The sequence below is a fragment of the Quercus robur genome, chromosome 4 (genome assembly GCF_932294415.1).
Source record: "Quercus robur chromosome 4, dhQueRobu3.1, whole genome shotgun sequence".
NCBI classification, from domain to species: domain Eukaryota; kingdom Viridiplantae; phylum Streptophyta; class Magnoliopsida; order Fagales; family Fagaceae; genus Quercus; species Quercus robur.
This window is the reverse complement of record NC_065537.1, coordinates 76,310,931-76,327,210: the sequence shown is the minus strand read 5'-3', so window position 1 is coordinate 76,327,210 and position 16,280 is coordinate 76,310,931. Positions and strand designations below refer to the sequence as shown.

Here is a 16,280-nt window from a genome sequence, read left to right as displayed (position 1 = left end):
GGTGTGATTAATGCCAAATGTTTGCTCCTAGAATTCATCAACCCAGGGGACTTCTCAAGCCCATATCCAGCCCATGGCCTTTTGCATAGTAGGGACTAGATATAGTGGAACCTTTTCCTAAGGTCACGGGTAATAGGAGGTGGCTTTTAGTGAGAACGGATTATTTTACTAAGTGTAAATAGTAGTAAGTCCTATGAAGGCTTAACTTGGGATGCCAAAATAACAAAGGGAAATAAACCCTGAGGTACTAGACCTTGTCTTTGCCTTAGGTAAGTTTTAAACTGAGTTTCTTGTCTTAGTCCAACTCCAGAGTCACTAACAAGGAAAAAAAAAAAAAAAAATTAGAACTTCGTAAAAATAAGCTCCATGGTACTAGACCTTGTCTTTGCCACGGGTGGGTTTTAAGCTAAGTTTCCTGTCTTAGTCTGACTCCAGAGTCACTAACGGGAAACAAAATTAGAACTTCGCAAAAATAAATCCCATGGTACAAGACCTTGTCTTTGCCTCAGGTAAATTTTAAACTATGTTTCCTATCTTATTCTGACTTCAAGGTTGTTAAGCAAGAAACAAGATTAAAATTTCAAGGAGAGAGCACTGGTGGAAAGTAAAACTAAAGCTTGAAAAGACAAGGAAGACAAATTCCGTGGTAGAAAATCTACACTAACATCTTGGGTAAGAAGCTAGTTTCACTCCTGCTTATGTTAAACATTTTTGAGAATTAACAACTAGATTGTTGAAATCCTGAAAAAACAACAATGCATACCCAATAGGAAAAGCTAAGTAAATAAATTGTTAAAACATTCATATAGCCCAGGCCATATAGGTAAGAAGCATAGATAGATATGAAGACTTATAAATATTCTTTTGCATAAAAGTCTAAAGTACTTGAGAAATTTAGATACAAATTTAGGGTCCCCAAAAACGGGCAAACTAGAGAAATGTTAAAAAAAAAAAAAAAAAACAGTCTAAAACAAAACAAATATATATTTAAATAAAAGAAATAGGAGATTAAGCATGGGGTGGCTCCTCAGTAATGGACACAGCTACCAAGCTAGTCACCTCTCCACTTAACCTCGTAATAGGACCAGCACCTTTGACTTCGTGGACAAGAAATTCGTCGTTGATGATAGCTTGGATTTCAGGGTTTGGGATGATAACAAGCTCCTGAGGGATTGGAATGTTACTCTCCTGCCTTAGAGAAAAGGAGGGTTCTACTTGCATCTTATTTAGAGCTACAAACCATCCTTTGGAGAAGTAGACTTGCAAGTTCTGCTACACTTCAGGCTTCATGGAGGCAATAAAGTCGTACTGACCTTGGTAGTAAGACTCTTGAATTCTAGCGTCATCAACTACCACATAGCCTTTTAACTTGGCATCCTTCTCCGTGAGAGTCTTCTTTAACTCCTAAAGTTCCTTCTCTAGAGCCTCCTTCCACTCAGTAATGGCCTTGGTGTTCTCCTCGACCTCAACTTTAAGCTTTTCAAATTCAAAAACCTTGTTCATCACATCCGAGATCTTCTTCAGGAGGTCCTCATTGTCATTGTGTAGCTCTTTAGCCTTAGCCTTAGCAGCCAGGAACCTCTCCTCAATTACCATGGAACATTGGTAGCCCTGCCAAAAGTTATGAAGAAAACATTGATTAAACTTGAAAGTTCTTTAAAAGAAAAAGAGAAGGTGATGAGATTGTTGATTACCATGATGGCCTCCCTTTTCATGTTCAACAATAGGGTTTCATTAGCTCATTTTGCCTAGTGCTTCATGTCTTTGGAAAGGAGGAGGGCCTTCCTGATGCACTCAGCAACTTTTCCTCCATGGATTCCTCTAGGGCCTAACTCTGTTCGTGGCAGGAAGAGCTTCCCCATCCACCATAAAAGCCTTTATATAGGCTGGAGCACCCATGGCATCAACATGGGTGTCACCCAAGTTGGGAGGGGAGTTCTCGAAATCAAGGATTGTTAAGGGCTGCTCAGAGCTTGATCCTCTTGGTTGCTTATGCCTAGATCTAGTTTCACGGGTTGGGGCGGTAGTTACCGCATTAACTAGAGGGGCAGGAGAAGGTGTAGAAGTAGTTGTAGTATGGTGAGGTTCTTGGCCTTGGGGCATAATAGGAGTAGCCAAAATCTAGGCAAGGGTGACCCAACCTCTTTGAAGTGTCATTTCAGCAGGAAAATCTTCCAAAGGGATAGCTGCTAGGATGTTTGGCTCTTCTCAAGGCAATGAAGGGCTGTGAACTTCGATGTTGCTCGTTTTCTTCTTTCTTTTGTGTCGAGGACAATCAACCGAGGTAGGAATAGCAACAGTGACTCCTAAGTCCTCAAGAGTAGAAGGAGGGGGGGAATTGCTTTGATACCGCCCTTCTTCTCAGCCTTCACGTTCAGAAGGTGACAAAAAAATATCCCTTACAATGAACGTCTATGTAAGGGAGTAGAGGATGCTTTATGGTGATAGCCTTTCCCACAACTTGAAAGCTTCGGTACATAAAAGAATATCCAAGAATAAGATAAGCTGCACAAAGCTAACCATCGGGATGAGGATAGATTGGAGATCTCAACAATCTATTCAAATTCGTGGAGTTAATCAGTTGCCTCTTCTTCTTGAACACTTGATCCTCTAGAAAATAAACAATCAAAGGTTAATCACCTAAAACGCCTATAATAGCTTGGAAATGGAACAAGTTAGATGTAATAAGTTAGTGAAAAAAAAAATCCTATAAGATCTACCCACCTGCTTTGCCCGCACTTGTGGGGCACTGGATTTCGCCGGGGTCGCAGTTCCCCGAGATGATCAAGTAGTCTCCTTCTGTTTCCTTGTCGGAATCCGGAAGGCCAGAAATGAGCCTCACCTCCCCGTTCCAGATCTTAAAGTAAAACCTAGATATTTTACTATCTTGAAAACTATATATGTAGTTGATGTCATGCTCGGTAATGTTTAATCCAAGCCTCTTGTTAAGAGTCTCTACACTACTAACAATCCTAAAAACGTTAAGGGTACATTGGTTAGGGTAGACCTTAAAATGGTGTAGGAAGTTTATAAGGAGGTTGCTTATGGGGATCCTAACTCCCTCCTCTATAATGGCAACAAGTGGGATTGCCACTCTGCCTTCCCCTCTAGAGAGTATTACCTTGGATTCCGAGCAATAACTCATTTCTACATCATCAGGAAAGTTATATTTCCTCTTAAACTCAACTAATCTCTCATGGGTATCCACCATAGATTTAAATTTCCCCATTATAAGCAAAGAATGAACTAAGAAGAAGAGTGTGAAGATAAAACTAAAGTCTAAAGGAAGTAAGGGAGACGAAATTACAACAAAAAGGAAAGGCAGAGAGAAGGGGGGTCACTGAAGGCCACCTGAAGATTGTTGGAAAAGGAAGTGGTGGAGAGAAAGAAGAAATATTTTTAGAGTTTTGGTAGAATGATAGTGGAGAAGAAGCCTCAAAACTGGTCTGGGTTCTCTCTTATATAGGAAGTGGGGGAGAGGAAGGGACAAGTGAGACCTTTCCTTTCCCCCGTTTTTCTGTTTTCCAAAAGGTCCATTTGATCGTCCATTTAGTAACACGCACTGATAATCGTGAGGTGAGAAGCTTGGGCGTGTCTACGGCATTTATTGCTTGACGCTGCCACTATTCATAAATACCAATTAATAATTGCCACATTCTTCTCAAACCACGATCCCCACGACAGTTATGATGAACTAGAGATCGTGGGGGACTATTGTAGGGAGTGGGATAGTCTCTACTCAGGCCAAAAGCCCAAAAAGTAGTTGGGCCATGGGGAATGACTTGGGCCTGGCCTGTGTATTGAAAGGAATGCTATGAAGGTCGTAAACAATGAAAGAAGTGAAAGCTGGATCATCCCAAGTATTGCAGGCAAAGATGTGTACCATGGTAAATCAATTCCCACAGAAAAGGGAAACCACTAACTTACCGAAGGCATGGCGCACAGAAAATCAACATATGACCTCCAGAGGACGCTGGTAATTACAGGAAACTTCTAGAATGCACAAGAAGAGTGAAGATTTTTATCTTCACATTAATGAGGAGATTCTTACCCAACCTCTGCCATATTGAATGCCCATAAGACAGCCTGAACAGTACACACAACCCCTAACATTCAGAATTCCAGGATAAGGTGGGGGAGGAAACCGATAAAGTAGGGAAAATATCCCTAAGACTTTGAATGGGTGCAAGACAACTGTGGTGATAAGAACAATGATTGAAACTATAAAAAGAGGAGGGGAGGCAAAAGGTAAGGAGATCCAAAAAAAGAAAAGAATGAGAGAGAGAAAAAGACAGGTAGAAAAATTTGTCTAAGAAGAGAAATAAAAAGAGAAAGAGAGAAAAACTAAGGGTAACACCACAGGAACAAGAGAGTTTCCTATTGTAGCATCTATAATTGTAATTGTAACACTTATGACCAAAGAAATCAACTGCTTGTGTTTCCCATTGTAGAGTGTTTATCCCCTGTTGTTTATTTATATTTAGATTGTGTGAATTATTGTAGTAGTATTTCAAGGAGCTTTCCTTGGGGGATAGTTTTTGTGTCCTTACAAAAGCAATTACAACTTCTTAGGAAAAAAAAATACTGCTTTCTATATATTGAAAGAATTTAAAAAGTTAGTTATTATCTTTTTGAATTCCAAAAATACCCCTAATTTAATTAGATTATCTTTATTTCTAAAATATAAGAAAGGTTACAATTGTAAATTGCCAAAAATTAAAAACAAAAATCCTATCCAACGTTAAAAAAAAAAAAAAAAAAAATCCATAAAAATAAAAACTACCCCATTCAGTTATTCCCACATTTTATCGACCAAAAAAAAAAAAGAGCCTCATGCAGAAGACAATTACAATTTACAAATTATTGGAAAAAAAAATTCTCATTTTATTTGTTCCTCTCTTGCCCTTTCCAACATTGTGGAATACATAAAGAAAAATTCTAATAGCACTAGATCCCATAAACTTCAAACCCACAATATTCCTTTAGTTTCTTTTTCATTCTTTTATCATATTTTTAACTGACACTACCATTTTTCGGCACTCACTATTTCATATACAAAATTCTTCTCAACGGTTAGGAGTTTTCCAAAATTGGTAAGTCTTTTAACAAAATTTAGAGCCTATTTGGCCAACCATTTTTCATCACTCAATTTCCATAACTCATAACTCATAACTCATCACTCAATTTTTCACACCCATTTGGCATCATCATGCAATTTCCATCACTCAATATTTTTCACACTATTTGTGGGCCCATACCTGTCAGCCGGTGTAACTTTTTTTTTTTTTTTTTTTCAGTACCCAAACTCACCGAAGAAAAAAAAAAAAAAAAAAAAAAAAAAAAAAAAGTCAAAAGGTGGTCAAAAGTTACGGCTGTGGGTCCCTCCATGTGTGTTTACTTACGAAAATGACATTGAGTTATGAGTTATAGAAATTGAAAACAGCCTTTGGTTGTTTTCAGTTTCCATAACTCATAACTCAAAAATCAGAGAATAGAGTTATGAAAACAGAGTTATTATTTGGCCAAACAACTTTTTTGCTATGGGTTTCACCATTTTTGAGTTATGAGTTATGGAAATTGAGAATTGAGTTATCAAATTTGGTTGGCCAAACAGCCTCTTATATACTAAATTCTCAATTGAATTATATTGTGTATTGTACTTTTTCAACTGCATATATTGTAAATTGGTAACTGTATGAAATTTTGTGATGTGTGAACTATATGAAAAGTGTCATAAGTTATGGATGAAAAATTATGACACTAAACCAAAAAAAAGAGCCTCATCACACACTCTTCGCGTGTGATGAGGATAGTATCAACTAAATTATATAGGGTAAACTACATATTTAGTTTCTAACCTTTAGGTTGAATGTCAATTTGGCCCTTGGACATTTAAATGTGTCAATTTGATCTCTAACTTTTTGATATTGGGTTAAAATAGTCTTTGTCATTAAGTGATGGATGAAAAATGCTAATATGAGGGCCAAATAAAATATAAATTTATTAACACATAAATTTCCACTTGGATTAACACGTGGCCTAAAAGAAAGAAGAAAGAGAGCAAGTGCATGTGTAGACACATCTTAAATATCATTTTATTTCTTTTTTATACTTTCTCATATTTCTTAAAACTTTCCTTGGAAACAAACACATACAAAAAAAAAAAAAAAAAAAAAAAACCTCAAAACCATAGTTCACTCCCTAGCCACTAAGAGAAAATCTCATTTTCTTGGCATCCAAACAAAAACCCTCATAGTCATAGTCATAGATGCAACCTTAAAGCATCAAATAGGTAGAGGAGGCCCTAATCCCCGTTGTGTCTCACTCTCACATGCTAGATGATCTTTCAGCTTCAGTAAAACCACTAAATAAATGTTGAATCCATTGTCACTACCTTGAAAAATATACCAGCTAGTCGGGGCAAGCTATAAATCTTTCAAAATCCATTCATTTTACCACAATGTAGGTAAACTATCTTGCTCCCTTGATTTTGATCTTAATAAAATCTTTTTTTAGTAGGTGATGGGGAAGGAGTGGTTGGAGAGAAAGGGTGAGGTGGCGGCAAGGACAGAGCCACCATTGGAGTAGGAGGGGGGGGCAAAATATTTTTTTTTTTAATATTATTATATATATGTACTAATTTTAGTAATTTTGTTCTATAAAATTACATTTTTTTCCCTTAAACAATATTATTGATTCTTTTGAGTGTAATGTTATATTCACAAACTTTTTTACAACATTTTACAAACTGTTTTGATAGCAAATTCTTACTTCTTATTGGTTTGCATATGGGCCCACCACTCACATCATTTTTTTACATACCTGTAGCCATTTATCACATCAGTAATTTATAAAAAGTTTGTAACTCCAGAATTTTTCTCATTTTAGTGACCATAAAAAAATTTATAGATCTAAAATCTAAAACAAAATATACATGCCAAAAAAAAAAAAAAAAACTCAACAACCAAAATTACCAATGATAAAACTAAAATAAATAAATTTCAATTAACCAATATTATCCAAAATAAACAACCTTGCCCTTTAAAAAATTCTAAACAAAAATAATTTTTTTCTAATCCACAAAAAAAAAAAAAAAAAAATTCACAGTAGCTAAGTAGTAGCTAAGTCAGATGTTGAAACTGCCGCATACAGCCAATAGTAAAATTGCCCCCTTAACTTATAGTTCTAGCTCCATCCTTGGGTGGCGGCCTTTGATTGGGTCTTCTTTGGGGGTAGAGTGTGTGGGATTGAGGATCATGGAGAGAGAGAGAGAGAGAGAGAGAGAGAGAGAGAGAGAGAGAGAGAGAGAGAGAGAGAGAGAGAGAGAGAGAGTGTGTGTGTGTGTGTGTGTGTGTGTGGGATTGAGGATCCTGGAGAGAGAGAGAGAGAGAGTGTGTGTGTGTGTGTGTGTGTGAATTAACTCATTAAGTCCAGGTAGAGAAAGGGAGATATGGGTGGGTTGAGTCTATGAAGGAGTGTAGGTCTATGAGAGCAATTATGGGGAATAGAAAGTATGGGTTTGGAATTTGAGGGAAGTGGTGAAGAGAGTTTGGGTTTGGGTTTTGAAATTTTTTTTATATGTTTGTTTTCAAGAAAAAGTTTATCAAGAAGAGATAAGAAAGTGTAAAAAGAAAAAAATTAATGAGATTCAAGTTTTATTTATTTAATATTATTTAGTTTAGGACACATGGTAGTCCAAGTGACTACCCATGTGGCAATAAATTTCTATTTTATTTTGTCTATAATTCACATAAGAATTTTTCATCCATCACTTTATGCCAGAAACAATTTTAACGCAATATCAAAATGTTAAGGATCAAATTAACACATTTAAAATGTCAATGATTAAATTAACATTTAGTATAAATGTTAGGGACCAAATATATAGTTTACCTAATTATTTAATTATAATATTAATTACAAGACTTAGTCAACTTTTATAATAAAACTCACAAACTCACAATATTAATGTAGGAATAATGCTAAAAATACAAACTGTTCTACGAAAATTTTTACAAACTGCTGATGTAGTGAATGATTATTGGTAAATAAAAATGTGATATTAATGGTGGGCCTAGATAAAAACCAATAAAAAGTTAGCCATGTCAACATTTTGTAAAAATATTGTAAAATAGTTTATAATTGTAGCATTACTCATAATGTAGCAATATGTATTATCATTTTTTTACTTACTAATATATATCCATTACATTATCTGTTTGTAAAAATGTTTATAAAATTGTTTGAGGTTTTAGCATTTTCCTTATCAAATGCAAAACAACAACAACAAAAAATCTCATTATATCGAACACACACTATCAATCTGAACTCACAAATTTTTTTTGGCTAACGCTCAACTCACAAATTTGATATGAACAACTCACATATTTCAATGTCGAATCAACGTAGGCTGCAAGCTCGTTTAATGACTCGCATCAGGAGGACGTAAATTACTGAATCGTCTAATCTGCTCTGGTGACTGCAGGCGATGACAGTCGGGCAACAACAACGTCTGCAAATTTGTTAAAGAAAATGTCGAGCTGGGTAACTCTGTGATTGCAGTTTGAGAAAGGTCAAAGTAGCGTAAATTTATCAATCGAATTGGGTAAACATGTCGAACTGGGTAACTCCACAATCAAATTTTGAGAAAGGTCCAAATAGCGTAGATGTATCAACTCGCCCAACGAGTCCGGCAACTTACTGATTGTATAACAAGATAAAGAGAAAACTCGCAAGTGTTTCAGTTTCGGCAACCATGCTTTACAAAATACACTACACATGGCAGAGGCCCGACTAGTATTCGAAACCCCTAGTGGAAGGAAGGTTCGCAGGTCCTTAAATTTGCAAATGGAGTCCCTAAACTTGTCGGGGCCTTCAAGCCTGTTCGCTAAGAATACAACATGCCGCTCTTTTTTCAAAAGGCCAGAAGGTTTGCCATCCTCAAACTTGCTGTAAAACTCTCCGGATGTAAATAGTGCTAAATCATTGATAAGGTCATGCATAACAAAGCACGTTTCCCTGCCACTCAATTGTTGAAAAATGACCTCGATAAAAGCTCATGAAAATACTCGCTCCCAAGTTGTTCCATTGTTTCCTTATCAGTTGGGGACCGCAAGAAACCCTCCGCCATCCACAAAAGAATCAATCTGTCTTTATTAAACTTGTAGCCCTTCGAAAACATCGAACAGTAATTAAAGCATCGTTTGAGATGCGAGGGGAGATAATAATAACTCAATTGTAAAGCTGGAAGTATGCTATTATCTTCAGGTAGATCCCATATGTTGCTATTTGAAAGTTCAAAAACGTGTACAAAACACCTTTGAACGTTTAGACCCCCAAATTACAACTTAACCAATTCAAGCAATATGTCAAACAACTAGTGTGCGGAAACTTAACATATGCTATAATATGAAATTGGTTAAAAACTATCTAAGCCAAAACAGAATAAAATCCACAGCAGATAATATAAAGGCAAAGATAGAGAGGAAGGAAGATGTAAACACAAAGACAACACGCGATGTGTTATCGAAGAGGAAACCGAAGCCCTCGGCGTAAAACCTCTCCGCCGCCCTCCAAGCGGTAAACAATCCATTAGAAAATACAGTTGGGATACAAGGACAGCAATAGACCCTCCAAGCCTAATCTACCCAGTGCACCTAAGCCCTCCAAGCTTCTTGCTCCAACGAGGTTGCGCCGAACCTTTTTCTTTTCTAACTTCCCGGATTCCGCTACTAGACCGTAGCATCAACCAATGAAGATTGGTTCCTTCCTAACTGCTTCCCAGAAACCCAAACAGCTGTCTCACAATGATGATGATGGTGAGAACCAGGTTTGGTATAATGCCTCTCAAGGATTTGACAATGGAGAGGAAGAGAGTTGAGGAATTTGAAGAGACTCTAAGGTATAGATTGTGGGTGAAACAATCTGGTTTTTCTTTAGGGTTTCTCTCTCAAAATTCTCTCTGGAAGCTCTCTTTCAATCGTGGGTAAAAGGGGTATTTATACTGGAGTATGAGAGGAATGTGAAACGTCAGGTTTTACAAAACAAGGGTGGCTCGCGGCTTGACTAAGTCGCGAGATCCAGTCGCGAGTTAACCGTATGGCCAGTTGTCATGTTTTGTCCTGTAGTGCTCTAGCTAGCATGACTGTTCATCTTCCAGCATGCTTGGCACGTGTGCTGCTTCTGCCGGCTTGCAGCCGCGAGTCACCCGCGAGTCCCAGCCGCGAGTCTCTGTTTTCTTGCACACTCTTGAGCAATCTTCACTCTATCTCACTCACTACCCTTACAACAAACCCACCTAAATACAGGGTTACTAAATGCTGAAGTACAAGCAAATTTGGCACGGAATAAAGCCAATTAGATGGTTGAATAAATTCAACCTTACACTATTCAATATCCGAAGCCATTCCTCTTTCTCTTCTTTTGACTGCAAGAGGCCACCTAATGTTTTTGCAGCTAAAGGCAGACCCTTGCACTTTTTCGCAATTTTTTCACCGATTTCTCTGAAGGGTCCTTCATAGTTGCTACTCCAAAATGCATGTTTTGCAAATAATGACCAGCAGGCATCATCAGACAAATGTGCAAGAGGATATGTAAAAAATGCACCCATCAGTGCTGCAACATGTTGGTTACGAGTTGTCACAACAATTCTACCTCCAGAAGCTCCATTTTTTAAGGGTTTTGACAACAAATCCCAATCCATAAATTTCTCATTCCAAATGTTATCTAATATAAGCAAGAATCTATTTCCCTCTAGTCTCTTCTGTGGTTTAATTTGAAGAAGATTGAGATCTCTGATATTACAATTCCTTTGAGTGACTGACTCGTAAATGGTTCTAGTAACCTTAAAAACATCAAATTCTTCTGAGACATAAGCCCATGCCCTCAAGTGAAATCTACCCTTCACCTCAGAGTCATTATACAAAAGCTGAGCGAGGGTGGTCTTCCCAACCCCACCAATCCCTACTATTGCAATCACGGGGATTCTATTTTCTGGTGCATCAGCAGTAAGCAATACTCTTATTAGCTTCTCTTTATCATTATTTCTACCAAACGCCTCAGATTCATCTACCAAAGAAGTTGTGGGCGACATGGATGGTGGTTTCACACTTAGCTTAAGATTGAGGCCATCTCTCTGTTTCACTAAAAACCTAGGTTGCACGGACACGCCATTTTTGGCGTCGTGTCCGTGTCCGACACGTGTCGGACACCGGAACGGGGACGACGCGCCAGTTTCCGGTGTCCGGCGGTGTCCCTTTTTTTTCGCTTCTCCGACACGGCTCCGACACGGCGCCGACACAGCGCAGACGCAGTTCCGACGAGTCCGACACGCCAGCAGTAAAAAAAAAAAAAAAAAAAAGAGGAAAAAAGCACAGATTTTGACAGGTATACTTACCATTACCGTTGATCTGTGACAACCCTAAAACCATAAAACATTTTTAGAGTCTGAAAATTGGAAGTTCAAACCACAAAACTCAAGTTCTTCACTTCTTCTCTGTTGCTGAAACCCACTTCGCTGCCGCTGCTGTCTGTTCCTCGCCGGAGTTAGACAGGGCCGGTCGGCCTGAAAGTTGGAACTGAAACCCACCCTCAAAACTCAAGTTCTTCTCTGTCGCTGAAACCCACCCTTCCTCTGTCGCTGCCGCTGCCGTCTGTCCCTCGCCGGAGTTAGCTCGTGCCGATCGGCCAGCTCTGACGTCGACGGCGTTCCATCCGTCCCTTCCGATCTCCATCTCTCTCGACGCGGACAACAGGTCCGATTCACCTCTTCTCTGTTCTCTCTGCTTTTTTTTTTTTTTTTCCTTTCTTCCTTTCAGATGTTAATTTTAGTGTGGGTGGGTGTAATGTTAACTGTTAAGCACTTATATATTAATATAACGTGTTTTGTCTGATTTTTTTTTTTTTTAACTGCTGCTGTGGTGCCGTGACCTCTGTCTTCTTTTTTTTTTTTTTTTTTTTTAGTTATATCTTATAATTTATAAATTTGTTTTTGTGCCCTGCTATAGTTTTATTTATTTATTGAAGTTAAATATTGTAGGTGATTTTATTAAACATTTTATGTATATTATTGTACTACTTTGGGTGTTAGTTTACTTATTTGTAGTTCTACATAATTTGAATTCTAGATATAAATGTATTTTATGTCTAAAAATATTAAAAAATGTGTCTAAATATAAAATTTAATTAATTATTTAACCGCCGTGTCGCCGCCGTGTCGTGTCCTTATTTTTCAAAAATTGCCGTATCCCCGTGTCCGTGTCCGTGTCGTGTCCGTGTCCGTGTCCGTGTCCGTGCAACTTAGCTAAAAACTCTAGTTCTTCTATTATCTTTGTGAGCTTAGATTCTATTTTTTTGCTTCTTACCTCATTTCCATTGACCTTTGATTTTCCCTTGACCTTCGCTTCAGCTTCTGATTTGCGTTGCCAAGTGTCGATCTTGTCCAACAGATCTTCAGCTCGGTAGACAACATCTTCGAGCTTCTTGATCCACTGTTTCACCCCCAGATTCGTAATCTGCTGCTCCTCTGCATCTATGAGCACTGCATGAACAGTCAGCAGAACTGTCCTTAAATTTTCCGGGAGTTTCTGATCGCGTCGGAAGAAGCTTATGAGCTGGCGAGAAGCTAGCCGGTCAAACAGCACTTGAAATACGCCAGAGAGCAATGCCGATACCACCGGATCCATTTTCTCTGCTTTGCAAAGGAGGGATTCAAGAGATTGAGTGACAAGAAAGAAGATACCAGCTTGTGAAAAGTACGTGTTAAAGTCTCTTCACTTTGCAAATTGGTTCTTTGCTAGCTTGACTGCTTGAGTCTAGTATCTCTTATTCCTGCCTTATCTATGGTGTGAGGTACGGATAGCCACTTGGGATATCAAAAGATAATATATATTTTTTTCATTTAAGAATAATAAAGTACATATGTAATTTAAAATCAAATTAATACATAAAAAATAAAATTAGTATTTTTTTTTTAAGAGAGTTTCAACCTATAATGTCTACTTTTAGTGATAACTTTTTATCATCATACTAAGACATCATTCGATTTTTTGTGTAGATGGAGATTGAACTCAAATATTTTATTCAACTATTAGAAACATTATCAATTGAAATTACAATTACTATCTACCTTTTATGTGAAATTACAATTTAGTTTCTCTTATGCATTAACAAAATAAAATAAAAGATACAAATAACAAAATTTTAATATATTTTAATCTAATCATTTATGATAAATTCAATGTAACTTGACATTCTTTTATATTATTAAATTCATATATGATTGATTTTTTTAAAAAATCATATTTGATTAATTATTTATTCAATTTCACAACAATTTTCCTTTTTATGTACAAAATTAAAGACACCTAATTTTGGTAAAAGCCATTATCGAAAATGTTCCTTCTATAGTTATAATAAAAAATAAAATAATAAGCACAGGTACAACCACTTTATAAATAAATTGGTTGGCTATTAATCTTCTTCTTTTTTTTTTTTTTGATAGGAGGCTATTAATCTTCTAGTCTTTACTAAACATTGACAAAATTAATAATAATTTTTTAAGTCAAGATGTCGAACTATATTATGATAATAATGGTGAAGTTTCATTTTCAACATAAATTTTTTTTCATAATTTGTGAATTTTTGCAGAAAAAAAACTTAATAACAAATAAATATTAATAATTCCAAAAAATATTACGTGTTTGTCAAAGATCTGGACCTAAGTAAGGAATAAATAGAGGAATGAATATATATATTAATGTGAGAAAAAATTATTGTGGAGAATTGAATGTTCACGTGACGTGGGAACCACACAAGAAAGAGACATCTCCAATATATATATATATATATGTATATATATATATATATTTATAAATGTGAGAAAAAATTATTGTGGAGAATTGAATGTTCCCGTTACGTGGGAACCAAACAAGAGAGAGACATCTCCTCTCTCTCTCTCTCTCTCTCTATATATATATATATATATATAAATGTGAGAAAAAATTGTTGTGGAGAATTGAATGTTCACGTGACGTGGGAACCAAACAAGAAAGAGACATCTCCTTTTGGCTAAAAACAGAGAGGATTTTACTAACGAAAGCATAACAGTGGATGAAGAGCACATCACCGGATCCGATGGAATGGAATACAAAAAGAAAAGAGAGAACTGATGCAGTCACCAATATTTTGACATCATTTTGAGCAAAAACTGAAAAGAATAATGGCCCGGTTAATGTCCATTTAAAAAAAAAAAAATTATGAAAAAAAAAAGTTATCAAAAAAGGTTTGTTACTCGTTTATTTTTCCTTAAAAATTTTTTTAAAATAATTTACTAATACCTGTCCTAAGGGTTAGAGTATATATTATTAAAACCTTAAAAAAAAACATTTAATAAAAGTAATGTCATGGAAAACAAAAGGAGGAAGAGGAGAAGAAGAGGAAGAATAGAGGATACCTTTCCATTTAGTGAAGGAAACAGAATACTGAACCAAATAATTTGTTAAAAACTTGTCCAAATTTCAATTTTTAACTCAATAACTAAAAGGTCTTGTTAATATATGTCATTAGGATATTTGTGAATTGATTATTTTAAAAAAGTTTTGATATTACTTTTATAAAAAAATAAAAAAATAAAAATGTGTCCAAAAATTTTTTTATTTTATTTTTTTATAAAACTTTTCTAAAAATATTTCTTAAACCAATGCTTTTAATGTGTCCGTTTACTTTTTCCATAATCTATATATATATAAAACTGAAGCCTCTACTAGCACCACAATTTTCCACGTCAGCACAATATTTAAAAAATAAAAATAAAAACATTATAACAATTTAAAACCCTAGCAACCTTACCCTCAAAACCCTAACAACCTTACCCCTCTCTTAAGTTAAGAAATATAAAGCCATAGTTTCTGCAAACTCTCTCTCTCTAAATGTAAATATCAAATTCAACCCCTTTAATTTCTCTTTATATTTTTGAGGCTTCTATAGAGTTATAGTGAGTTATGCTAATTTTGTTTTTTTGTGTGTGTGTGTATAGATGGTCATAATACTCCGGTATTCTAAGAAAAGTTTTTGTTTTCGTTAATTGAAGGCCTTAGAGAGATAAGTGTTGCAGTTTGGAACAGCAATACAAAAGACGATTTCATTGGCAGCGGAAAGTAATTACTTTGTCTCATATTTTTATTTTTTGAATTGATTTTGTGTGTTTTTTAGACCCTTTTGGATCAATTTTGTTAATTGGGTGTTTTTTTTTTTTTTTTTTTGATAGGGTCCAATTGGGGAAGGTTCTTTCAAAGGGTTACGACAACCGCACTTGGTATCTGTATACTAATAGTAGGGGGTAAGTGCTATAAATTACTAACCCTTTTAAGTGTATAATCTGTTTCTAAAATTATCTATAATATTTTGTCCTCCGAAAATTTTATCTCTTTAATTTTATTATATTGTGTTTCTTAAGCTATAGACAGATTTTCTTTGTTTCTTATTTTCAATAATAAATCATTTTATTGCAATACCGGTAATTGTTTGAAAAATCCAATATGTTCATATCTCTATAGAATAGAGAATAGTAGAAGCCAATTTTATTACAACTACTTAAATTGAGTTGACTTAATTTCGTACAATTATAAAGTATAGCATGAAAGATAATGGAATTAATTGTTGTAATTTTTATTTTCTTTCCATGTTTTGAATTTCCATGTTTTTATTGTTGATGAGAAATTAAGGCTCAGTTGCACAATATGTGTAAATTTTTTAGAAGGCTACTTTAAATAGTAAGTCAATGTGTCTTTTACATTTGGGTATTAGTTAGAATTATTTTATGATTGTACCAATAAAAGTGAATGTGTATATATTTTGTTTAACTATCCCGTGCATTGCACGGGTTAGCGACTAGTAATAATAATGCATAAGATAATAATAATAAATAATAACAGCACATAAGCTTTTTTTTTTTTTTTTTTTCATTTGTTGACAAATGACAGCACACAATAGAGTTTTAAGTGTTTTAAACTTTTCAAAAAAAAAAAGTTCTGATACTTTTGCTGCTAATTCGCATTTAATTTTGAAATAAATCTAGTACTATAACTTATTTCATAACTTCTTTGTCATATTTATAAGACATGATGTGAAATATGAATGGTGGAAAAAAAAAAGTGTAGCCTGCCACATTAAAATTGTAGCAAAAAAATTGAAATAGTTTATAATTCTATAACCACTATTTAATTTTTTGCAATAATCTTTCTTTGTGGAGCCAAGGAGATTAACGTTTGGATTATGACAAA

The 16,280-nt window shown here is 35.4% G+C and overlaps 1 protein-coding gene across 1 annotated transcript; it reads right to left on the bottom strand.

The window, feature by feature from the left end:
• Positions 1-1,404: 1,404 nt before the first annotated feature.
• On the bottom strand, positions 1,405-12,832 carry LOC126722619 (putative disease resistance RPP13-like protein 1). Its single transcript, XM_050425762.1, has 6 exons — positions 12,310-12,832; positions 10,380-11,150; positions 2,725-2,972; positions 2,521-2,610; positions 1,834-2,039; positions 1,405-1,611 (listed from the first exon to the last, which is right to left on the bottom strand). The coding sequence occupies exons 1-6, from the start codon at positions 12,681-12,683 to the stop codon at positions 1,405-1,407; spliced, it is 1,896 nt and encodes a 631-aa protein (XP_050281719.1). The 5' UTR covers positions 12,684-12,832.
• Positions 12,833-16,280: the final 3,448 nt, after the last annotated feature.